Below are 26,704 nucleotides of genomic sequence, written 5' to 3' on the forward strand. Positions count from 1 at the left end.
GGACAATCCACTCAGGCAGCTGCCTTCTCTGCTCAGATCACCTCCAAGATCAACCCCACACCTTCTAGGGCTAGAAATTTCCCAAGAAATCAATGGAATTTCTGAGTACTGTGTATTTTCTCAAAAGAATGATGATGAATTTTCCTAACAGGTATCTGACAATCCACGTGTGACCATGTTCTACTATGTGTGTGAATGTTAATTATAAGGGAGTGTAGGGGAGAGAGAGATTTTAAAATGGTGTAATTTGACAACCAGCTCATCTGTTTACAGGTTTTACTTCAAATTATCATATTGATCAATGCTGGGGCTACCAGCATGGTCACACATGTTTCTGAGGAGATGGTAAGAAGTTATATCTTTGCCATAATTAGAAAATGATACAGTTCTACAGCACTGGGCCTCAATTCAGAGATGAACATTTACAGAATGAGCCTTGAAGGCTCAGAACAGATTGTGATGAACTGCAGCATGGATAAGGTAAACTTTTGACTGCACAATTCTTCCCAAAGGCAGTAACTTCACCCCTTTCTCATAAATGATCGGATTATTTAGACGACACTGCCAGAACCAGAACGAAGCTTGAAAAGTTCTGAGAGAAATCTAATAGGTTCAGGAACCTGAGGTTTACAGAAAGCCAAAAGATAGTATTAGTGAATGACTGACAAAAAGAAGTGTTAAAATCAAACTAAAGAAGATATAAAGATACTCACAGAAGCAGACTGGACACAGGCCAGAAGATATAGGTCCAACCTCTGCTCTACCTGCACATGCTAGTCAGGAAGAAAGACTATTGTCCCGGCCCATGCTTATTCAGGCTTGGAGGAGAAGTCAGTCATGTGATCACTGTGATTCACACTCCTTCTTCCCTCCCCTGCCTCCAGCTGAATTTCTAGCTCTACCAAGTGAGAGGCTTAGACAGATGACTGTCTTGTAGGGGTGAAGAAGGGAGGTGAGCCAACCTCAGTCAGTCATATTTTTCACTGAAATGTCACCCATGCTGCACAGAAAAGGACACAAGAGGCAGAGATCTAGCCTGGGGGAAAGCAGGGGGTGGGGGAAGGGGGGATTAATTCCAGTAGATGGGGCGGGGGGGGCGGGGGGGGTGGGGAACCATGCTTACCCTGGAGTACTTATTAAGTGCCAGAGGGGGTGAGGCTTGGACTGCAAGTTCAGAAAAGGGGAAAATGACTACGGCACAGAGTAGAAAGGTATGTAATCTGGCTTTGAATGAAAAGAGTTGACTCTAGAAAAGGAGACGGACTGAAGAAAAAGAGTGGAAAAGGAGATTCTATGCCACATTTTGGGATCAATAAAAGGAGAAGTTAAGCAAAAATTATCTTCAGAGTATTCAATTTCAAAAAGCACTCAGAAGGATGCAACTCAATTACTACTCATTAAGCAGTTTGGGAAAAGTACCCCAAAATAATACAGGTAACAAAAAGCTAAAAGAGGCTTGTACCTTCCTGGCATACAGAACAGATGTTTAAAGAAAACAAGCATTAGAAGTCATAAATTCTTTTCTTCCTATTTTAAGTATTAAAAAAATGTGTAAATGTTACATTTATGAAGAAGCCTTTAAAATAAAATTTTTATAGACAGTATTCTTTATGATTCTTTTTGAAGATTAAGCATTTGTTTCCCTTTTTATCCACACAATACTCTCAACTCTGTACTTTATAAATTAAGAATAAATCTTTTTTGTAATATACAATCTTTCTGAATTACATGCTTTAAAATGTAATTAGACATCTAAAATGGAAACAAAAGAGAGCTGGAAACCAGGAATGAAATAGCAATAGGTTTGGAGGAACAAAGGGAAGGAGAAAAGTCATTGTACTTTGATAATCTTATATACATTATTTCTTTAAATACAACAAGCCAGGAACTAGGTATTATACTGTTTTTGTTTTTTTATGAAAAAAGCTCAGTTTTTTCTTTTATGTGTATTACATACTGGAGTTACAAGTAATACTTTATTAGAATTCTCAGTGTATCATCTCCTAATAGTAGTCTTCTTGTGTACATCCATTCAAATCTGGTGTCTGGTGTAATGTGGGAGAAGTAAAGGTAGCCAGAGAAAACCATGTAATTTTAGATCTCACTCAACTCTTAATTCTCCAAAATCAGTGCTTACCATGAAGTGGCAGTTCACATTAACTAGGGCACGGCAATCTAGTATCCCTGAAAGAGACAGCCAAACTCCATGCTAGTCTATACAACAGTCCCTCGATAACCATGGATGCTCAAGTCCCTTATACTATAAAATGGTGTAGTACGGTAGGCCCTCTGTATCCATGGATATGGAACCCACAGTTTTCTACAGCACGGTAGAAAAAACAACATTCAGGAGCTTAAAGAAAAAAAACTAAACACTGATTACTGATAATTCCAGCCAGAAGTTTATCTTGGTATACCCCCATGAGCAGACTTCAGAAGACTGGCTTACTGAGTATTAATAAGAGGTGGATTTATACCAGGATACCAATTAACTCACGAAGAAAGAAGTGATTAGAGTTAAGTGGTCATATTACCTAGGCCAATTCTTCCTGGTGTATAGGTCACCATGGTCAAGTTCATTCACTTTAGTCGAATTTTATGAGCTCACAAAACATGTTAGACATCCTGATAGGCCCTGGGGATAAAAAAGATGGCCACCTCAGGGAACTTAGAAACTAAAGGACAAAGAAATGAAGCAACAAAAGAGATGTTCCTTTTTTTTTTAAAATCAGGTTATGATATCCTGAATAACTGACTGTCTCAATTTTACAGGTTTCTGACTTATTGGGTTGGCCAAAAAGTTCCTTCAAGTTTTAAGTAAAAATAACAGACGCGTTGTTCATTTTCACCAAGAACTTTATGGAACAAAACGTATTCACTGTTTTGTTCCACTACCTTCTGCTAGTTTTCAGGCAACTTCATAATTCCATCTTCCCAAAACTTTTTATCTTTTTGAGCAAAGAACTGTTCCAGGTGCCTTTTACAGTCTTCCAGGGAATTGAAATTTTTTCCATTAAGAGGATTTTGTAAAGACCGAAATAAATGGAAATCTGAAAGTGCAATGTCTGGTGAATAAGATGGATGAATCAGAACTTTCCAGCCAAGCTGTAACAGTTTTTGCCTGGTCATCAAAGAAACACGCAGTCTTGCGTCATCCTGATGGAAGATTATGCATTTTCTGTTGACTAATTCCGGACGCTTTTCGTCGACTGCTGCTTTCAGTTGGTCTAATTAGGAGTACTTGTTGGAATTGTTTTTGGCTTTCCAGAAGGAGCCCAAATTAGAGGACTCCCAATCCCACCATATACACAACATCACCTTCTTTGGATGAAGACTGGCCTTTGGTGTGGTTGGTGGTGGTTCATTTCACTTGCCCCACCATCTCTTCCGTTTCACGTTATTGTACAGTATCCACTTTTCATCACCTGTCACAATTTGTTTTAAAGACGGAACTTTTTCATTACGTTTAAGTAGAGAATCGCATGTGGAAATATGGTCGAAAAGGTTTTTTTTTGCTTGGAACCCAAACGTCAAAGCGATTCATATAACCAAGCTGGTACAAATGATTTTCAGTGCTTGATTTGGATATTTTGAGTATGTCGGCCATCTCCTGTGTGGTATAATGTTGATTGTTCTCAATTAATGTCTTGATTTGATCGCTATAAACTTCAACTGGACCATGGAGCATCATCCAGCGAGAAATCTCCAGCACGAAACTTGAGACTGGATCATTCTACCACCACTTGAGATCTTAGAATTTTCAAGTTAACTTATCCTTTATTTACTGCATTAGGATAGATGCTTCTCCTAAAGGAATCCCAAATTTGATATAAACTTATTTTCATTTCACAATGCTAAATGGGACCCAACTGATTCTATTCATTTCCTTATTATTGAGGGCTTCAAGGAGGCAAATGGGTGCCTTCTATTCTTTCTCCTTAATTTAAGAACTTTCAAGGGCTATCGAGAGCCTCAGCAAGCTCTACTAAAACCACCTTTCCAAAGTGGTATTGAACTATTCTTCCTTCCACCACTTTCAGGCATTAAGTCATCACCTCCTGAATACAGAAGTTCCTGACTCCAATAACTGCTTACTCCCTTCCTGCTTCTCACAATGTTCTCCCTCCTTTTTTCTATTCAATGTATAATTCACATTTTCTTCATGAAGTCTTCCCTGACCACTCTTTACCTCACTGTAATTGAGCACTCTGCCCCTGGAATTTCCAATAGCATAAAACCTCTGCACTACTCATGTGGCGTGCCACTCATGTGGCACCTTTTTTATTACTTTCTTCTTATGTCCTTTAATTTTTCATGCCTGCATGCCCGCTCTCCCTAAGATGGTAAGTAACATGAAGCAGAGCCCATGTGTTACGTTTATTTCTTTATGTCCCTTAGGGTAACATTATGCATCATGTGAACACACAATAAATAATCATAGGAATTTATGATCCCCAAAGCTCGAAAACTGCCCTCCCTTGTTTTTTTTTTAAACAATATTATTTTTACTTATTTCTTTTTTAAATTACAAGTATAGGTAACTAAGTTGTAGATTACATATTACAATTGATTAGTCTACACCGGACATTAGGCAGAAAATAGAACAGAAGGTGGCTGTGTTGGAATCTACATCTGAAACATTCATCTTAGAAAATGCAAGGAAAGTTTAACATCAAGGATGAAAGGAGAGAATAAAAGTAAAACTGAAGGGCAAGAAGTATTAGTAATCTTCCTTTTTACCTATCACACTTTTCCTTTTCTTATTTTACATACTTGGTTGATACATTAATTTATTTGCATAGATCAGAGTTACAACTACGCTACAGAAAGAAGACCGGCCTCCTTAAACATCTGCTTGTTTTGTTCTTCAAGTATGTTGTAAGTGATGTACTATATATATATATATAGACACAAACATTAAATAAGTAGGTGAGAGCATTAAAAATTTTACTCAGTGGGTAAAGACCACCTGATCATTTAAAACAATTCCACATACTTTTTAGTAAACTTTTCTTTTTCAGTTAAATGCACGTGAGTAAAACTACAGCTCTTAATCTTGACTTAGTATTTCCTAAAGGTATGACATTTTCTGGGTATGTAACAGTATCTGTAGAATATGTGAACTGCAGAAACTTCACGCAGAGTGATTTTTCCTTGCTTTTGAAAACTATGTACTAAAGAAAAAAAAAATCCATCTTTCTTGTGTTTTTCACCCAACTTTAAAAATCATGCTGGCTTAAAATTATTTCTGTCCTTTTGTATCACTATGAACCCAGCCACAGGTGTTCAGAAAACAAAATGCCCCTAGAAAGATAGTGCAAAATTTTTAATCCCAAAGGCACAAATAAAAGAAATATTCTAATATTCATTTGGTTAGCCTAAACAATAAATATTAGGTTAAATGTGGACAGGACTCTAGTTTCTTTCCACTTATCCAATTTTTATTAGTATTTTTCTAGTAAGCATTTTACACTTCCAGTTTTTAGATTAACTGATCCATCATCATAGAGCCTGTGCCTTAGATAACTTCTCTGTAAGTGATGGATTTACACATTTACATCACATCTTCATTCCCTTGGGCCTTGGAGGAAAACAGGAATGCAGAAACATCAAATTTTCAGTTACTTTTTCTGAACAGTTTTATAATCGAAAATTGATGATTTAAGTTTTTCATAGTAGCAAGCCCAAGAAAGAAAGAAATCAGAACTTCAGTTACTTTAAAATTTTCTCTGCTCTAACCAGACAACAATTACACTATTCGTACACTGCACCTAATAATATCTGAACTCACTCACATCATTAAATCCTAAGTCAGAGGGTCAATGAAGTAAAGGTAATTTAAGAAAATAAGTTTTTAAGCACTAAAAGCCACAATCAAATAAAATATTCTGTAAATTATACTTTTCTGCTTATATTAACAATATTAAGCAAAGAACAGCAGTTCACTAAAAGAAAAAGGAAAACGAAAAAAGCCTTGATTTATCGGTCTTATTCCAGAATTCCTTCCACATCGGAAGTTATAGAAGTGGTGACATTTACACTAAAATCAGGTTTTTCCCTTATTTTCCAGGACCTAGGCTGGAAATACTTCTGTCACTTAAATGGAAACATACACCCTTTCTACACAGTTAATTCTCTTCGTGGTCATGGAAAAGTGTATGTATTAATAAATCTAGTTCCCTTGACAAATACTGGGCAAGGAAATAAAAGGATAAAAAGTTCATAATGGAAGTTCACTAAGTTATTTTAAAATTAAAGCTTATACAACAATTATCCTTACATATTATAAACCATTCCCCCAATTAACTTTTTTTTCTTTTTTGACTGCATAGAGGTGGGGGGAAAAAGCAAGCCATTATCTTTAAGACAATAAGAAATAACTACAGTGATCTATGTATAGTGGGATGAGAAGAAACTGCCATATTATATGATTTTCAAGAGGAAGACTATGCTTTAAGAAACACTGCTCAGTGAAGATATACTAAGGTTCCATTAAAAAGAAGATGATCAATGACTGGCACAGAACTGTTTGGAAAAGACATTAGGCTGAAAAAACCCAATCAATGCTTATTTTCAAAACTTATAGGAGTCACTTGACAAACTTTTTTTTTTTAAGTGATACAAAAGAATTTAATAGAGATTTAGTAATTATGGGGTTGGAGGCACGACCTCACCATTATAAATGGTGGACATTGTTGAAAACAGAGCTATACAAGTTATCACAAGGCAATCATGAACATATATCTTCAGGATAAATGCGAAAAAGCCAACTTAGTTAACGTTATTAAAGTTATATGAAAAGATACTTGTGGCTTAGAGTTAAATTTCTGGAGAAGTGCTGTATGTCACACTGCTCAGACCAAAATGAAGATAATGTGCTCTGGAAAACAGTGTTACGTGATCAGAAGGGAAGTCTGTGATGATGAGAACATTGATGTCAAAGATTTACATGAAGCATTTGAATAAAACTATCATGAAATAACAGGGGGAAAAAAATCTCTCTATTTACATTATTTTAAAATATTTATGTGTAACTAAACTAACAATATAATAGGCATTTGACTATTTTGTTACAGCTTTGTAAATACAACATATTCAAGCTGACCAAAAACCTTATGTAGATTTTTCTTACAGGGAAAATGAGTTAACTGCCTGCTATTTAGACCTGCCTCATTCAGGCACATTGCCAAATCCCTCCTAAATACTGCTAGCACTCACAATGACCTCTCTGAGCTTTGGAACCCTATTACATCTACATCCTCGTCATCCACTCTTGGCAGTCTCACAAGCATCTCTAACTTAAGGTAGCCAACACCAAACTTTTGAGTGCCTTCCCAACAAAAACAAAGGAAAACAAGATAGAAAATCAAAATCAGGCTCTCTTCCAGTTGTCCTTATCTGACTACAGAGCAATTCTAAGCACCCAGTGACTCAGGCCAGAAACCTGGGATACAGTTTTGACCTTCTCATTTACCCTTCCAAAACCCAATTTATCATCAAATTCTGTCACATTTATCTATGAAATTTTTCGACTTCTCTATATTCCTACTGTAATTAGTGTGCTACAAGTCAATTCTGTCTCTAGTTTGAACTACTGCATAACTTCCCACATGGGGACCCTTCCACTCTTTGCTTCCCCTAATTCATTCTCTATACAGTGCTCTTTTGCAAAATCTGATCATGTCTCCCTTGCTTTAAAGTAAGGGTTTACGAATGCTAACACATATATAGGGAATCTAAAAAAAAAAAAAAAGATGGTTCTGAAGAACCTAGGGGCAGGACAGGAATAAAGATGCAGACGTAGAGAATGGACTTGAGGACACGGGGAGGGGGAAGGGTAAGCTGGGACGAAGTGAAAGAGTGGCATTGACATATATACACTACCAAATGTAAAATCGATAGCTAGTGGGAAGCAGCTGCGTAGCACAGGAAGATCAGCTCCGTGCTTTGTGACCACCTAGAGGGGTGGGATAGGGAGGGTGGGAGGGAGACGCAAGAGGGAGGGGATATAGGGATATATGTATACATATAGCTGATTCACTTTGTTATACAGCAGAAACTAACACAACATTGTAAAGCAATTATACTCCAATGAAGATGTTAAAAAATTTTTAATAAATAAATAAAGTAAGTAAGTAAGGGTTTAACCTTTCAGTAACTTCCCATTACACATAAAAATCCAAACTCCTAATCATGGTTCACTCAACCCCATCTCACCTGGCTGCTGCCTACCTCTCTCTGACCTCACCTAACTTTTCATACTACTCTCCAGCTGTACCAGCCTTCTTTTTGACAAACACTTTCGTAGTCTTAGGACTTTCATGGAGGGATTCCATCTGCTAGGAATGCTACTTCCTGAATTTACCTGGTTACTTGTAATTATAGTAGGAATAAAACTCCAGGAGGGTATGGTCCTTAATGGAAAAAAACTCAGATTTTTCCTTCCCGAGTAGGGAGAAACCCTGTTCTTCCCTACTATGTTTCTCTTTTGTGAGTCTTCTTTACTCACAGCACACTTTACTTCTGGTCACCAAATGTGTGGAAGATTTTCCCAACATGCCATTCTGTGACACCCGCTGGATGACCTACAATTTAACTCAATTCTAACACTATCTCCCTGGAGATAGTGTCAGATCCCACAGGTTAAGGTCTCAGACCCACAAGACTGAGCCACCCCCCAAGTCCCTCAGATGCCAAAGGTTCCAATGACTCCTCCCTAGGTCCAACTGATTTGCCAGAGAAATCACAGAATTCAGGGAAACATGTTTACCAGTTTACTAAAATATATGATAAAGAATACAGATGAACAGCCAGATGAAGAGCTACAGAGGGCAAGGTCTGGGAGGGTCCTGAGCACAAGTGCTATGGTCCCTGTGGAGTTGGGGTGTATCACCCTTCCGATGTGGGTGTGTTCCCCCATCTGGAAGCTCCTTGAACACCCTACTATTGGGATTTTATGGAGAATTCCTTACATACATACTCAATTATTAACTCCATTTCCAGCTCATCTCCCCTCTGTGGAAGATGGGGCTTGGAGCTGAAAATTCCAAGCCTCTAATCGTGGCTCAGTCTCTCTGGTGACCTCAATCTAGGAGCCCACCCCAGAGTTGCCTCGTCAGAAAAAAAGATGCTCCTAATGTTCTTATCACTTAGGAAATTACAAGGGTTTCAGGAGCTCTGTGCCAAGAATCAGGGGTAGAGACCAATACATATTTTCTTCTTTTATCTCAGAGGTCCCCATTCTAGAAGACAATGCCTTAGGAGGCTTTCATAGATGAGAAGCAGATGATTTAAGAAAAGGGGTTCTGAAAGCCAAAACATGAGGAAACTGAACTAGAACATAAAAATTTTTGCTCCATGGGACCTCAAACAAAATACAAAGAAAATGTGAACTTATGTATTAAGAATAGAATTAAGGCTAGGAAGAGTATCAGAGAAGGTATCTGGCAAAAAGTGAGCTTTTCCAAAGCCAATATCCAAACTAAGGACAGGCAAGAGTTTATGCTCAGGTACTGGAAACTCAAGACATACGGGAAGACATGGAGATAAAAGGAAAGTATTGTATGTTACAATTACACACTATTAACAATCAAAAAACTACTTCCCACTAAAATATAGTGCCCTCTACTATGTCACATGATGCCTCAGGAGTCAGGAACAATGAAACAAGGCACATTTGGACCAGCAGAACGCATACTATCCACTCCTTTCATTCATGCTGCTTTCACCATATTTATCTTTTAACCCACAGGGCTTCTCACATTAAAGTATGCAGCCACAAGAGCCTACCAACTTCAGTAGAGTGATGACTAGAGATAGAGGGCACTTTTAAAAAACTATACTTGAGACAGTATAATACTGAAAACCATGGGCTCATCACCTTGTTAATATTGCTCCATAACTGTGAAATCATTAACTAACTAGATAATAATTTGAGACAACTGATGCATATCCCTCCCCACTCACCTAAGGCCTTATCAGTAAGTCCAATAACAGAAAAGAAAAATAAAAGTTTTAATGAGAAATGAAATGGGCCTTCTCAGGAGAAAAAAAATTAAGTTACTATTCAGTAGGCGATGCATAAAAACAAAGTCTAACCGGCAAAGAGAACAACCTTCTCTTTGGTTTCACGTACCCTGTTCTCTTTCCTCTTAGTCCAGAGCAGCACAACATATTACAAGTCCATGCATACGTTTTCCAGTCTGGCCCAGTAACAGAAGACAAGCAAGGAGTGAGATCCTTCTAACAAGGAAGAACAAGAAGTACAATAGGATGTGGGGAAGTGAATGAGGGACCAACTTGGTAGGAAGACCTAACATCAAAGCTCATTTTCAGAACCTTGTAAAAGGTTTCCAGGCTTTCTTTTCCCATTTTGGCAAAGCTTAAAAACAAATATGGCAAATTTTACTGTTTTTGTTATGCTGTGGGTAAGATAATGGAGTGAAAATGCCCTTATTACATGTGGGTCCCCCTCCACCTTAAAGCTTAAACACTTGGTTATTTCTATAATTCTTAAGTTCAAGAAATGTCCACATATATGTTATGTTTGAATGTTCTATTTCTTGACCTAAGTAGTGATTAAAACAGGTGTATTTACTTCTGTATGTGGTTTATAAATAAACAAGAGTTTTCTAAAATGTTGCCTGTAGTCTAAGGGCAAATATTTTCCAAAAACCTAACATCTGATTTCTCCCTCACCTGCCATGCCTCTGCCAATCACCAAGGCACCTTCCAAAGTAGCTCTAGAATCCATCCATCCTCTCTGCCACCACCCCAGTCCAGGGCTCCAGCGTCTCTCCCATGAATCAGTGATCACTCCATGGGAGATTCAGATTAATCCTGCTTCTAGTCTTGTTCCTTCCAGAAAGAGTGCACTTTCAGATGGTATTTGCCAAATACTAAATGTTTAAAAGAATCCTTGGGACTTCCCTGGTGGCTCAGTGGTTAAGAATCCGCCTGCCAATGCAGGGGACACGGGTTCAAGCCCTGGTCCGGGAAGATCCCACACGCCACAGAGCAACTAAGCCCGTGCGCCACAACTACTGAGCCTGCACTCTAGAGCCCGCGAGCCACAACTGCTGAAGCCCACGTGCCTAGAGCCTGTGCTCTGCAACAAGAGAAGCCACTGCAATGAGAAGCCTGCGCACCACAATGAAGAGTAGCCCCTGCTCACCACAACTAGAGAAAGCCCCCATGCAGCAACGAAGACCCAGTGCAGCCAAAATTAAATAAATAAATAAATAAATAAATGAATAAATGAATAAATGAATGAATTTATTTAAAACAAAGAATCCTTGAATGTGTAGTCAAACAGCAGCATTTGGTTCCCTTAACAATGCTTAAAATCTTTCCATGGCTCCCTGCTGCCCTAGGGAAAAACATGAAATTACAACATCCTTCATCGTCTGATTTCTTTCTCTAGCTGCAAATCTCATAATACCACTCACAACTCCAGTTGGACTGAATTTTAGTTCCTGAAAAGCAGTATTCTATTTCTTCAACCCTCTACCTACTATTCAGCTCTCTTTCGCTGGGCTAATTTCTACCTATCCTTTGCAATCCAGTTTCAATGTCACTTTTCTCATAAAGCTATCTCTCACCTCCACATATGTTACTCAAGATAGTACCTTCAAGTGCAGTATTTATCATACTGTACAATAACCATGTGTGTCCTCCTCTACATTTTCAAGCTCTGCTGAGAATAGGAACCATGTCCATGCTATTCACAATTATAACCCTAGCACCCAGGCATCAGTATAGTATAAAATTAAAAGTATGGGCTCTGGAATCAGACAGACCTAAAAAGTGTCACAAGCTGTGAGAATTTGGGACAGTTTCTTAAACTCACTCTGCCTAAGTTTCCTTACCTATAAAATGTAGATAGTACTACCTTATAAGGCTTTTTAAGGATTAAATGTTATATATGAAGTATTTAGCATAGTGCTTGGTACACAGAAACATTAGTTATTATTAATTACTTAATACAGTGCTTATCAAAGAAAATATCTGCTGAATGAATACAGTATTCACAAATTATTAAAAACATATATTTATTAATGCTAAGCTCATATAATTCATTATATATCCAAATAAAGTCTATAATTCTATAAGGATGCTTCAGTTTTATTCATGTCCATGACACTGAGGTTTTCTTATAGTCAATATTCAGTTGAATTATAAAGCAGAATGTTCAAAGAGAATGACCTGTGCCTCACTTTCAGGAACAATTTGTTTATGAAGTCGAATCTGCTCCAAACCAGGGCATTCTAGAGAATTTGGGGAAGTGTTACAGATTGAAGCTGTTACATTATACCTTGCTGACTGATAAAAGCTGTAGTATTCAAGTCTATTTTCCCCTGAGTTTTCTGGTGCCTTTAGTTTTTGTTTAAACTGAACAACTTTGTAGATCAAAAAAACGATTAAAACACAAGCTAAAATAAAAAAAGCTAGCAAAATGTCAAAAGCCTCATTCAACTTTTCAACTTCTTGTGTACAAATTAGAGATGTTTTCCCTGACACCGAAGCAGCATCAATCGGTAGAGCACTGTTTTTTTCCAAGTTCAAGTTAACAGGAGAAGTAAGCTGTATTTGCACAGGTAACACTGCAGTAGTCTCTAATGGATTACCAAAGGTATTCTCTTGAAAAAATCTACTGGCAGGTGAAGTACGAATTCGTTCCCAGAAAGTAACACTCTCAGTGTTTTCCAAATGTTTCCCATTTGTGGTTATTTTATGCCAGGCCATCATTAATGCAGTGGTCTTGTGATGAATATGAAGAGATTTTATAGCCCAAGCTCTGGATACATTTGTTGAAGATGTAACGCAATTTGTAAAGTCAGTCCATTTAATATAATGCAATGCTCTGCCACGCATGGATGGGGGATTCTGACAATAGATGTTTAGAGTAATGGCTGAAGATGCTAACCAGTCGCGAAGACCCAATAGTTTGCAGTTACATTCCCAAGGATTAGAATTTGCCTGAAGATGAGTCAATGAAGATAATGGCTTAAGGACCCTTGGATGTAAGTCTGTAAGATTATTAAATGACAGGTTAAGAATCTTCAAAGATGCTCCCATGTTTTCAAAGGTATCATTATCAATGCTGATTATTCTGTTTCTATCTAACTTAAGGTAAATTAAATTCTTTAACAAGCTAAATGTGTCAGAATTTAAATTTTCTAAATCATTATGACTTAAGATCAAATGTTTAAGATTACTAATTCCACTAAACCCATCCCTAGTAACATTTTTAATTCTTGAATTTTTCAGAAGGAGATACTCCAAGTTGACAAGTCCTTTAAATGCAAAGGGCTGTATTGCTTCAATATGGTTATGAGACAAAGAAAGTCTTTTAAGACTCTTAAGAACTTCAAAAGCATTTGACGGTACTTTTGTTAAATTATTACCTTCTAGATACAAACAATCCAGGTTTCCAAGGTGTTGAAAGCCTGAGTCTGATATCCTCAAAATTTTATTGTTTGATAAATCAAGTATCCGAAGAGCAATCATACCAACAAACGTACCACTCCCAAGGACAGTGAGGCGATTTCTTTGTAGATTTAAGTACTGAACTGAAACTAGATCATGAAATACTCCTCTTGGAACAAAAGATACTTGATTAGACTGTAAATATAAATTACGAAGGTTGGAAAGTCCCTTAAATATTCCAGGATCCAAGCGTTTTATAAAATTATTATTCAGATATAGAAAATATAGCTGCCTCAAATGAACAAAAGCTTTTGGATATACATACACAATGCTAGAATTATCCAAATACAACGCTACAAGAGAATGAAGTCCAGTTAATTCACTTTCATTTATATGAGATATATTATTTCCAGTCAGATATAGAAAAACTGTACTTTCAGGAAAATTCTTAGGAATGCTTGAAAGGCCTAAGTTACGGCAGTTAATTTGTCTCCCAGTGCAGAGCTGGCAAACAGACGAACATCCAAGTATCTCTTTATGGAATAATAACACAAGATAACAGGTAACAAGTAGAAACAGTCGTAGGCAAGGCAGAGAAAAACGTACTCCACACATAGCCCTGTTCTTGGTTTTTCTGTTCATATCAAAATTGGCTATAAAAAGAAAAGGTAAAACTTTAAATCATCAAAAAGTTCTTTAAATAAAAGTTTTATAATACTAGAAATTCTATACTCTATTTTATTTTATTAGGATCAGCCATAATACTAAATATCATAAATCATACTATGGTGATAGCATAAAACAGTAAGGCTGAAATACGTTCTAGAATTATTAGCACCTCCAGGCCATTAACCCACTGTTTGACAAAATGATAATTCAAATTTAATGAACTGCAAAATAAAATGTTTGCTAACTTAAAATATTACAACTGACTATAACTAAAGTGACAAATGATGATGCAGGGATAAAGATCTTTGGATATAATATGCCCCTTTATCAACTTAAAGTCTAATATCAATTAAACAACATTATAATTTAGGAATTACACACATTCAATACAGAACAATTAAGCTCCCTTTAAACTACAGGTTTTTACAAACCAAATTATTTTTTGTTTCAGCTAAAAGTTCATATTTAAATAAATAATCTTACCAAGAACAGGAAATTCATATTATTAACACTCAGCTGATTCAAGTAAAGGTTTTCTTTCTATATCTGAAGAGCGACATTTCTAAACTCCATTTCTTTTGTGGCACTGTTGACCTCCACCCCTCCACCTCTTTTTTTTTTTAAGTCACAATTTGCTCAGGAAACACCACTCTTCACATTGGTTCCTCCACACTTAGTGTGTAAAACAGAGGTTGCCATGGATACAGGAAACTGAGAGACAGGAAATAATGTTATCTGTGTTTCAAAAGTATTGTTAAAAGGAAATCTCAGGAACTTATTTTTTCAGAATGCAGTTAACTTGAGTTTTCCTAACGCACAAACCTAAATATTTCATTTTAAAAGTAAGTATTTTTTAAACATGAAAATTTTAAATATTCAGAACGAACAAACTCCGTATACATCAACAACAAATAGCTATCGAATGGAAAAACCAAGTTGAAATAAGATGTAAATACAGTAATGTAACTTTTGTGAATTTTTTAAATGCATAGAATATTTATATTGTTTTGAATATACAGTAGAGACTTCAATTTTGCTTTATTCCTTAAAAATAAACAGGTAGCAAAAACAAGTAATTTAGAACAATGAACTTGACAGATGCTGTTCTTCTGTGCTCTTCTTTTTTAATTAAAAAAAATTGGTGCATATAAAGTATTGAATACGACCAATTAGTACCTTAATATATTAAGGTATATGCCTTGAGTTGTAGAATGATATCAGGTTGCATACCAAGTTACTGACAAAGGTTATCTTTGACAAGAAAAGTTGAGGAGAGTGAAAGAAGCCCTTTAATGACTTTTGACCATATATACATCTGAATTAACCCGAATTTTTTACAATAAAAATGTATCTGTGCATAATATAATATTTTAAAGGATTTAAAGAGTTGACTATAAACTGTATATATTATACATTGTTTAGTCACTAATTTTTCAAAAACCTGACTGCTTAGACTTTCTAATTCTGACATTTATTAATATTACTAATACCCTGACAATGCACTTAAAATATCAGTAATAATATATATAATTGTATACTATAACTCCCTTTTGATATTAAAGCAGCTTTATTTCGCATCAAGACAACTACTTCAGATAATAATATAAATTATTTCCATATTAATATTTTGTATAACACCCAGCACTTTCTTTCAATTACAATAAAAAATCAGAGGTGCATACTAGATAACAGATCTTTATCAAAATGACTTACAAATCTCACAGCTATCCTTTGTGGCTGGCTATTGTAATTGCTATTTTATAAACATAGAAATTAGAAAACAACCAAAAAACCAAATGACAGAGAAATGACATAAATTAGAGGTAAAGATGAAACAAGAGCTAGGTTTTTCAAGTTCATTTTGTTTCATATTTTCAATAACATACAAAGCATAATGAGGTATGTTTCACAGATTTTTTTCAACTGTGTCATACAACTTAAAGAATTATGAGGGGGTTCAGGACACGGTACCCCAAAATATAGCACCTTGGCATACTGAATACTTTAAGCTGAAGGAGTCTGAGCATACAGCATGAGCAGGAATTTCTCTCTCTGACCTCTCCCACCCCCAGCCACACCCCCACACTCCCTGCCCTTGTCCCCTGAAACAAGTCGTTAAACCCTCAAGTGAGAAGTGCCCTCCCTATAATGGGAGGAATCCTTATCTCCAAAGACAAGAGGTGTCAGAAGAATCCAAACAAATGGGACTTGTAAAATTTCCCCTGGCTTATTATACTTACCTCACACCCTTTACCATACCATATCTTTCCATGACTTGCCATTCTACATCAAACCCAGTGTAAAAACACACGGGTTTAACAGTTTCTTTGAGTCTTCATTTCCTTATGAAGACTCCCATGACATGTAAAACGTACATTAAATTTGTATGCTTTAATCCTGTTGTCTTGTCTTTCTCAGTTTAATTTTCAGACCCAGCCAGGGACCCTAAGAGAGTCAAGGAAAACTTTTTACTCTCCTACAGTCTAGAAAAAGTCAGAGAAATTGGTCCATCGAAATCAAAATAAAATTTAAAGAGGGTAAACTACAAGGTAACAAGATCAGAACATTCATTAATTAATTTTGTCCTCTGTTCTAGAAATATCCAAAGCAGACAAAAATATTTATTCTTACTAGATCTTGAAGTAAAGATCTGTTCATCTAGGAGTTGTTGCTCTTAGAGACAAGTGATCACTACTAAAGAAGACCACAGAAGTCAAAACCTGAAGAAAGCTGATGCAGGGAAAGAACCAGAGACCTCTTCATCTTTCTTGCTATGAGCACATCACGAATTAGTGGCAAAATTGCCCACTCAAGGTTTAGATAAGAACTCAAGTTTCCCAGCTTCCCACTGCACTTACCGGAGGGTACATTTCCCTGTGCTTTAAATACTTTCATTTCACAGTAATCTGTATTATTTAGGTAATTTTAAATCCTCTCATGAGCTTTAAGTTCTATAACATGTTTAATAAAATCTTCATGTATCTCCAATGCACAATATATAATTCTCCCCAATCTGAATTCTGACATTATGAATTTGCTCTGGAATAATACATCAAAATGGTTCCTCATATCCCTTTTCTCATTCCTACTAATATTCATTAGAACTATTTCTGAACACTAAGCCTCCTAAGTAGGCATCCTCTCTTTTCTTTCCAGGAAACTGGCTCACTAAATTATTTCTCTCTCATTCTTATTGCTAAACCTTCTTTTGTACTACCTCTATCTTTAAATAATCTCATGCCTTAAGTTTCAACACATATCTATTTCCTTTCCATTCAGCAATTCCATCACAAGTACAAAAATACAAAAATAAGAGGAAAACTGTTCTATTACCATCTTTTACATATATGCCATCTGCATTATTTAGACATATAGCGTCTATGTATAAACCAATCAAGATGGGTTTACATCTAAAGAATGGTTTACAATAGCAGTTACTGATCTTACTATGGATCTTAAAAATTACTTATAGATCCTAAAATCAAAAGAATCAAAACTTGAAATGGGGTTTACAATAAAAATTAGTCCAGTAACAATAAAAAATATTATCATTTTGCTCAATGTAGGGGAAAATTTTAATGAGGAGCAGTATCTCAATACAGATTGCTTAACAGTTGCCAGGAAAAACAAAAAAAAGTATCACACAGCAGAGAAATCGGACAACACCTTGACCAGAATTGACATGATTAATGAGAAGCAGGTAGACACCACATACTGCTAGATGTGATATTTCAAGAACACATCGCTTATGTAATATTCCAAACAGGGATGATTAACCTGGATCTAATCATGAGGAAATATCAGACAAACCCCAAATGAGGAACATTCTGGGAGAGAGTAAGGGAGGAAGAAAGGGAGAGAAGGAGACAGAGTAGAATTGTATTTTTCAAAAATGTTAGTCATAAGTGAGATAGACTCAGGAAACGACATTACAGTGTAGAAGAGACTACAAAGACATGACGACTAAAAGCTTAAGTATTTAGGAGCAAAAGGCAATGACTGATGCAATTCACGCAAATGGTTCAAAAATAAAGCACCATGTATGGTTGGTGTGTGTGTGTTGGTGCATGTGTGTAATGTTTGTATACACACACATAGAGACAGAGAGAATAAGAGACGGGAAGACAGAAAGAGGACACATGCTAACAAGTCCAGGCTGTCATGCTCATGGAATTTACTGAGAAAGTCATTAAAATGTACTAGAAGGACTTCCCTGGTGGTCCAGTGGTTAAGACTCCGCCTTCCAATGCAGGGGGTGCAGGTTCAATTCCTGGTCGGGGAACTAAGATCCTACACGCCCCACAGTGTGGCCCAAAAAAAAAAAAAAAAAAAAAAAAAAATGTGCTAGATACCCAAATGTCCTTCAATGGCTGAAGTGGTACATCCATACAATGGAATACTACTCAGCAATAAAATAAGAACATTCTAATAACATACACAATAGCTTGGATGGATTTAAAAGACATTATGTTTCAAAAGGATATATACTGCCTGATTCCATTTATATGACATTCTCAAAAAGACAAAATTATAGTGAAAGAGAACAGATCAGTGGTTGCCAGGAGTTAAGGGTCAAGGGGAGGATGACTTCCCTAAAGCATATAGCAAAAGGGAGTTTCCTCAGGTGATAAAATTATTCCTTGTATTCTAATTGTGGTGATGTTTTCACAAATCTACATGTGTGAAAATTTATAGTAGTGTATACCCCCCCCAAAAAAGTCAAATTTACTCTGTCAATTAAAAAATAACAGTTTTTAAGTCCTTTTATTTTCAAATACAAATATTTGTGGGTAGAAAACAAAATACATATAAAAAACTGCTAGACAAACACTTGTTTGATTTACAATCATGACCAGTTTTACAAAGAGTACTTTGAATGGAGAACAGGGAACCCTCCTACACTGTTGGTGGGAATGTATATTGGTGCAGCCACTGTTGAGAACAGTATGGATGTTCCTTAAAAAACTAAAAATAGAGCTACCATATGATCCAGCAATCCCACTCCTGGGAAAAGATGAAAACTCTAATTTGAAAAGATACATGCACTCCAATGTTCATAACAGCACTATTCACAGTAGCCAAGACATGGAAGCAATCTAAGTGTACATCAACAGATGAATGGATAAAGAAGATGTGGGGTATGTGTGTGTGTGTGTACACACACACACACACACACACAGAGACACACACACAACGGAATATTACTCAGCCGTAAAAAAGAATGAACTATTACCATTTGCAGCAACATGGATGGACTTAGAGATTATCATACTAAATGAAGTAAGTCAGACAGAGAAAGACAAGTATTATAAAGATATCACTTATATGTGGAATCTAAAAATGATAAAAATGAACTTATTCACAAAACAAACAGTCTCAAAGACACAGAAAACAAACTTATGAATACCAAAGGGGAAAGAGGGAGGCTGAGGGATAAATTAGGAGTATGGGATTAAATAGATACACCACTATATGTAAAATAGATAAATAACAAGGATTTACTGTATAGCACAGGGAACTATATTCAATATCTTGTAATAACCTATAATGGAAAAGAATTTGAAGCTGTACACCTGAAACTAACACAATATTGTAAATTAACTATAGTTCAATAAAAAAAAGAGAGAGTGCTTTGAAGGTACTGAAAAGCATGCCAATTTACAGAATTTGTCAAAATTCTTGTCAAAGAAGCTTAGCATAGTCCAAACACAGAGAGACTAGCCAGCAAGACTGGTGCAGAATGACTGAGTACGTTGAGATAAGACTCAAGGAGTAAGCCAAAATTTTGGCAGACCCTGTAGGACAAGTTACTCCATGGAAGCCACTGAAGAGTTCTCAAGTAGGAGAGGGAAAAGATCATTTTTCCTTTTAAAAAAATGGTTCTGTCTTCTTCTCTGTGAAATACGACTTGGAGGAGATATGAGATCAGTTTACGAGACTAAAGCAGTAGTCCAGAAAAAGAATAAGATAGCTTATATAAAGATAGTGGAAGTGGAAATGGAGGCTATGGATCTGAGATACATTTATAGGTCTAGTCAACAGCTTTGGTGATGGATTAAACGTGGGACGTTTCTGACAAGAGTAATTGGGTATTCAGAAGTATCCAAGACCGAGAGGAGCAGAGTGCATTGGTTATCTCACCTCCATCAAATATATCCAATTCAATAACATTACTGAGAGCCTACTATGTGTCAGGCATTGTGCTAGACTATAAGGATACTAAAGATAAACAAAATCCTGGTCCCTGATCTCAAGCAGCTCAAGATACCCTGAGAGAGAATAAATGTTCAATTGAGATACTCATTTTAACAATATCCTTCCTGACCATGTAAGGTATTCTGTAAGCAAGTATCCTATGTTTAGTGTTAAACAGAGGGAAAAAAATGTGTACAACATTATCATCATCACAGGCAAAATTTATTTACTGAGCATATACTACTTCCCAGGCATTGCTCTAAGTATTTTAAACACATTAGCTCACTCAACATACAAAATAATCCAACAGTTTAGTTCCATTTTATAGGTAAGGAAAGAGACAGAAACAGGTTAAGTACTTTGCTCAAGGTCACACAGTGAATTTTAAGAGCAAGAATTCACATCTACCCAGTGTGCCTCCAGAGTCTGGACCTTTAAGCCCTTCACTATATCTCAACACATGGGCCTAACTTCTAAAACGCCCAGGAGGTAAAATACAGAAAGTAGAAATAGACAAGTAATCCAAGATAAAAGATGCATGATTCAGTCAAAAAATTTCAAGGAGGCAGAAATCACTTTTAGACATAGAAACTGGAAAGAGTTTTGACAAATGAAAAACTGAGAGATAAATAAAGAAATATCAAAGGATAGCAAATGATATCGTGAGTCAATAAAACTGTACCTTTAACTACCTCAAACTCTACCCTCTACCCTCTTTCTCCAGTTTCCCTTCAACCTACAGACTGAATTCCAAACATTTTTCTCTGGTCTATAATAGATAAGGGGGTTTAAGGGCCATCACTGAGGAATGTTAAGAGTAGCAAATACAAACTGAGGGTCAACTCTATACAATCACTTTGTAAAGAGTAGTCAACAAAAGCTTCTTCCTGGGTTGAAATACCTGCCAATTCCTGAAAAGTGAAATGGAGGCAACAACAATAATGAAAAGAATAATGAGTAAGTGCTCGCATGTGTGCCCAAGGGATGTGCATGAAATAGCTGCAGGGAGATAAGAGTCTTTCCTCAAATGGTGGCATTGGTCACATTTGGACAGACTGAATGGGGGAAGGACTCAGAGTAAATGAGGGAAAGCCTCAGGAAAGCCTAAGATGGTACCCTCACACACTTGGTCAAAATGACGGATGTAGTAACATTAATAGTGGTAGCAGCGTTACTTGATAGATAGTGGCAATGATTGATAGAGTAACAATCATTTTGTAAGCAGCTTTTGGCAGGAAAGAGCTCTCTGCAGGAGGCCCCTTTTGTCACTTTAGCAGAGCTATATGGTCACTAACCTTAAACCTGGCACCCCCATGCTTTACTCATCTCCAGCCCTAGCACACCTTTCAAATCTTTTGATCACACAATACCCTGCTTAACCTGTTGGTTCTTTCCATAGATCAAAGAAGTAGAAATGAAAAATAAATAATTAACAGATGACCAGATCTCTTTCCCAGCTTCCCCTTCAGTAATCTTATGAGCAAACTGTGTGAACAAGATAGCATCTAAAGAAAGATCACAAGAAGCCGACAAGCTGGCAAGCAGGGAAAGATGGTGATGACTCTGACCCCGAATCTCAATGATTAACTGAGATTACTTCCCCTTTTTCTCTTTAAAAACTTTCATGGCCAAGCAGAAACTTCAGAGTTGGTTTTGGGACACAAGGCCGCCTTCCCCCCAGATTGCCAGCTTTCTGGTTAAAAGCAATGTTTTCCATTTCTACCAACACTTGCCTCTTGAGTATTGACTTTTGAGTGGTGAGCAGCCAGACCTGTTTGGTAACAATTTATTGAGCGATCATATGCATTACACTTTAATAGGCATTAAATATACATTCTACAATTTAACCTAATAATAACCCACAGGTACTAGTTTCAAATGCCTCACTGTTGAAAACTGAGGCCCGGAGAGGAAAAAGTGGTCCAATGTCACACAAATAGTAGGTAGAGCATGCATCTCAAGCTAAAGTTAGCTTTCCTCTCCATCACACTGTGTCTTTTTCTCTCTGAGACTCTTAGAGTAAAAGCAGAAGCCCAAGGAAAAGAATCCCAAAAAGTAAGATGCTCCTCAAGCTATGAAAGTATTTACCTACACAGGAAAAATCAGAAAGTACACAGGATTCAAGATAGAAAAAGTCGAAGGACTTTTTGTATTCCTTAGTTTTTATCCCCTTGTTGAAACTAGCTACTCTGTAAAAATTATGTTTCTATATTGCTTCAGGGCCTAGACCCAATCAATACCTCATTCTCAATCAGAATCTTCTCTTATTCTCATTAAACAGTTTAAGGTCCTGAAACTTCAAAGCAATCCTATTCACTCACAGTATTGCTTTCTTGGGTTATCTGTTTAAAAGAAGCTTAATGCCATACAATGGTTGGTGATTAGTTAACATTACCCATGGTCTATAAGATGACTGCCACATTATCAAAAGTTTGTCAGAAGCCCTTATCTAATTTGTAGACACGGCGCTGGTCCTAGATGTGAGGAGAGCATTAAGAGTGTAGTCCCAAAGTCACAAGCATTCAGGAACTCTCCTAAGCAATTAGGACAGGAGACGGAAGACATAAGTTGTTGTTGTTCTAAGAAGCCAGGCTGCACTGAATAATAATGTGTAAACTGAATGCACAGCATGGTGCCCTGGCACATGATAGAAACTTCAAAAATATTGCTGAATGTTTGTTGTATCAGTATCCCAGGCTTGATATTAGAAAGGAAGGTAGGGGCACTTTAGTTCTGCTGTATGTTTCAAGGGTAAAGTGAATTTGTATTGGAAATGAAAACCAAAATGGACTCTTTCCATTCAAATTCTAAGGTGAGAGGATAGAAACACTTCAAAATACTTCCAAAACTACCGAACTTTTGGGTGGGGGGTGACAATGGGTTTACAAAGGACCTGCCAGAAGAACAAGTTGACGTTCGGCTTTAAAAAGAAAGTCTTATAAATGATTATAACCCTTCAATAAAAAAATCACCAAGCCCAGGAATTAATAATTTACCTCTTTCTTTCACAAAACTACTCAGTGAACATGCAATTATGGCACCAACTAACTGTTCATCTTCCTAAATCATCTTGTCTACACCCTCCAGCTTCTGTTACCAAAAGATACATGTGCATAGCCTAATCAAAAAAATAAAAACATTAAAGGCTGCATTATAGAGGGGTTTTTCCCCAGTTAGACTGAAATGATTTGAACCAATAATTACTGCAAATTGCATTAGGTTAGATGCAAAGGAAAACGTTAATAATCCAAAGATTATTCTTTTGGAAATCTAAATGTATCTATCCCATTAGTAAAACATATATTCAAAAGGAGATGAGGAGCAGAACCTCAACAGCTGAGGTCCTGAATCCTCAAAGTACTCTTTTATATGTTTCTATTTTCCCTACATAACAATGAGAGAAAGAGAAATAGTCATCATTCAATACACCCAAGGAGGATTATTCATTGCGTGGTCAACTCTGGCAAAATAAATATTCTAAACAACTTCCCCCCTTGACACCTCACTGCCCCTTTCCACAAATCAGTATATAATCAGATAATACTAGGATATATACTAGGTTCTAACTAGGTTAGAAATCAGTTCAAGCTAAATCTTCAGGGGAAAAAACAACAATAATAAGAGCAAACACCATAAAACAAAAACCCTAGACTATGCAAGGACTATGTCCGTTTTCCCCACAGTAATCTCACTATTTAGCATTCCACAGACATTCAGTAAGTATTTGAAGGAAAAGAGGAGGGAGTGATCATTCACCTAAAGGGCAGAATAATCACTAAGGGTGCCTTCTGTCACTCTGATTCTGTACCTAGAATACTGTATGGCACACTGAAATAGCTCAGCCAAGGCTTGATCATCTTGCCTATCAAGTACACACAAAAAGTAAAGAATAAAATGCTTTCCATCAGTCCTCTCAGATTGGCTTCTCCTATCTCTTCTCCAGAGGGGACACAAGAGTTTGACACACGTACACAGCATAGCTTTTCAGTGGCAACTTGACTTCCAATACCATCTCAACCTACTTACAGAAACCCATTTATAAAATCATACCTATACAATGTATAGGAACCTGTAGTTTGAAATTACCCATTGCTCTAATCTACTTTATTGAAAACAAAAGGTAATTCATAACTAATTCACTTTAGAAATAATGTCTCAAAATCTCTCATCTTTTAAAAAAATTATGGCACATAATATGTGTAAACAAATGTGTTCACTAATGACTTTTCATTCCAAAATTAACCATCATTATCATGGAAACAACAAATGATGCAAAAGGACTGTCAGTATTTACTGAATGTTTATTATTAAATGCCTTGGGAATTTCTTTAACTATACTTTGTATAACCTGTGCATGTATTTTTTTAACTGTAGCATTGTAGAACACTATAAATTGTTCATTATTCATTACAGTAAACTGATATTCCAAGAAACCAAGTGACTTCCCAAGTGTATGAACAAAAATTCAATTCCAAATCCCACAATCTCACACTCCCTCCTCTCTAAATTTATGAAACTATATTTAATGCTCAAATGACCAATTTAAATTTAAATGACACATACTTTTCAAAGTAATACATCTAAATTCATTCCACACCTTTTTTTTTTTGCAAAGGGTATTGAACAGTCAGGTATAAAATAAATAAATAAATAAATATATATATATATATATATATATATATATATGTATGTATAAATATACGTGTGTGTGTGTGCGTGCATGTGTAGGGTTGGCCAAAAACTGCGGGTTTTCCGTAGATCTTATAGAAAACCCAAATGAACTTTTTGGCCAACCTGATATATATATATTTATATGTTGACTTTAATAAACAGATTAAAAGTATGCCTAGGGCTTCCCTGGTGGCGCAGCGGTTGGGAGGCTGCCTGCTGATGCAGGGGACACGGGTTCGAGCCCTGGTCTGGGAGGATCCCACATGCCGCGGAGCAACTGGGCCTGTGAGCCACAACTACTGAGCCTGTGCGTCTGGAGCCTGTGCTCCGCAACGGGAGAGGCCGCGATAGGGAGAGGCCCGCGCGCCGCGATGAAGAGTGGCCCCCACTTGCCGCAACTAGAGAAAGCCCTCACACAGAGACGAAGACCCAACACAGCCAAAAATAAACTAATTAATTAATTAAAAAAAAAAAAGCAAGGCTTTAAAAAAAAAAAAAAGTATGCCTAAAGTAGCCCCATTCGAAGAACTCCTAATTTGCAACAATACTACAAATCAGAGTATACATAAAAACACCCCTCTTAAAGGGTTGCTAAATGTGAACACCTTTTTATGGTGTGTTAATATGACAAAATTAAACAATGATCTATTTACCTCAAAAAGTGCACTTTTTAATAGACTGACCAAAAAGTATGCTTTACTTCCAACTAGGACTGACAAATTGAGAGATCAAATTAGCTTAATTTTTCAGGCATAAACATTTCTGAACATTTAGATGTTCAGAAAAAAATGTTATTTAAGTGGGAGAAAAAATAACACACGATTACAGTGTAAATATTTATTAAATTCATTCAATTAACTTACTGTGCACCTACTATGTGTTAGTCATGGTGCTAAGAACAAGAGACAATTAATACTCAGTGTATTGATTATGCCTTTCTATTTTCTGTATGCTGATGCTTTGACAGATGGGACCTTGCTTAACCTGGAAAGACTGGCCCTCTTAGGGTTAGCCAATTCCGAGAGATAGAAAATGGCTGCATTTGAGCACATATTTCACACACAAACTAACTGATCCAGAGCCCTTACTCCAACTATCAAGCTCTTACACTCCATGCCACTATCTCCCTTCTCCTAACTAACCTAGGGCCAGGTACCAGACAACTCATGACAGTCCCTACACCCTGTAGCCTCCTAAAATTACTCGAACTTGCCAATCCTAAACCGGCTTACCCTTGCTTTCCCATCCCTTCCCACAGAAAGCGCAATAAAGGCTCTTGCCCACATTTCCCCCTCTCTCCCTCTGTCTCTTGACCAACCCTGGTGTTACCCCATGTGGTTCTGTGTGGTGTGGTATGCTCCTTCCTCTTGGGAACTGTGAATAACAAACAGTTTCAATGGCAACTGTCCCTGATCTGTTGGCCTTGCCGTATCTGAAAAATATTAAAACCTACATTTTAAAGCACCCAGGGTCTACTATGGAGGCATTTGTATTTCGTAATGTTTATTGAACAAATAAATGAATGAATAAGCCAAGAATGAATGCTGGCAGCAAACATGCAAGCAAACACTAGATCAAAAATTAAAGACCTGAATTCTAACATTTTCAGTATGTGATAAGTTGGGCAGCAGCAAATTTACAATGAGTAAATTATCTGTAACCGTATTGCTAGGTGAAAACTAGTAACTGCCTGATTCATCTCAGAGAATAAAACTGACTCTCCCTTGAAGGCCTTACTTTC

At 36.7% G+C, this 26,704-nt stretch overlaps 2 protein-coding genes across 7 annotated transcripts in view; both read right to left on the reverse strand.

The window, feature by feature from the left end:
• The window catches only part of IPO11 (importin 11), a 239,983-nt gene that overhangs the window by 78,489 nt on the left and 134,790 nt on the right, over window positions 1–26,704 (reverse strand). The window lies entirely within an intron of this gene.
• LRRC70 (leucine rich repeat containing 70) lies at window positions 11,260–25,001 on the reverse strand. Its single transcript, XM_082457243.1, has 2 exons — window positions 14,581–25,001; window positions 11,260–14,081 (listed from the first exon to the last, which is right to left on the reverse strand). The coding sequence occupies exon 2, from the start codon at window positions 14,068–14,070 to the stop codon at window positions 12,175–12,177; it is 1,896 nt and encodes a 631-aa protein (XP_082313369.1). The 5' UTR covers window positions 14,071–14,081; window positions 14,581–25,001; the 3' UTR covers window positions 11,260–12,174.

This window comes from Balaenoptera physalus, assembly GCF_965194825.1.
Source record: "Balaenoptera physalus genome assembly, chromosome: 3".
NCBI lineage: Eukaryota > Metazoa > Chordata > Mammalia > Artiodactyla > Balaenopteridae > Balaenoptera > Balaenoptera physalus.

Excerpts from the sequence above, each read along its gene's own strand:
- LRRC70 (XM_082457243.1), bottom strand. The coding sequence starts at position 14,070 with ATGAACAGAAAAACCAAGAACAGGGCTATGTGTGGAGTACGTTTTTCT.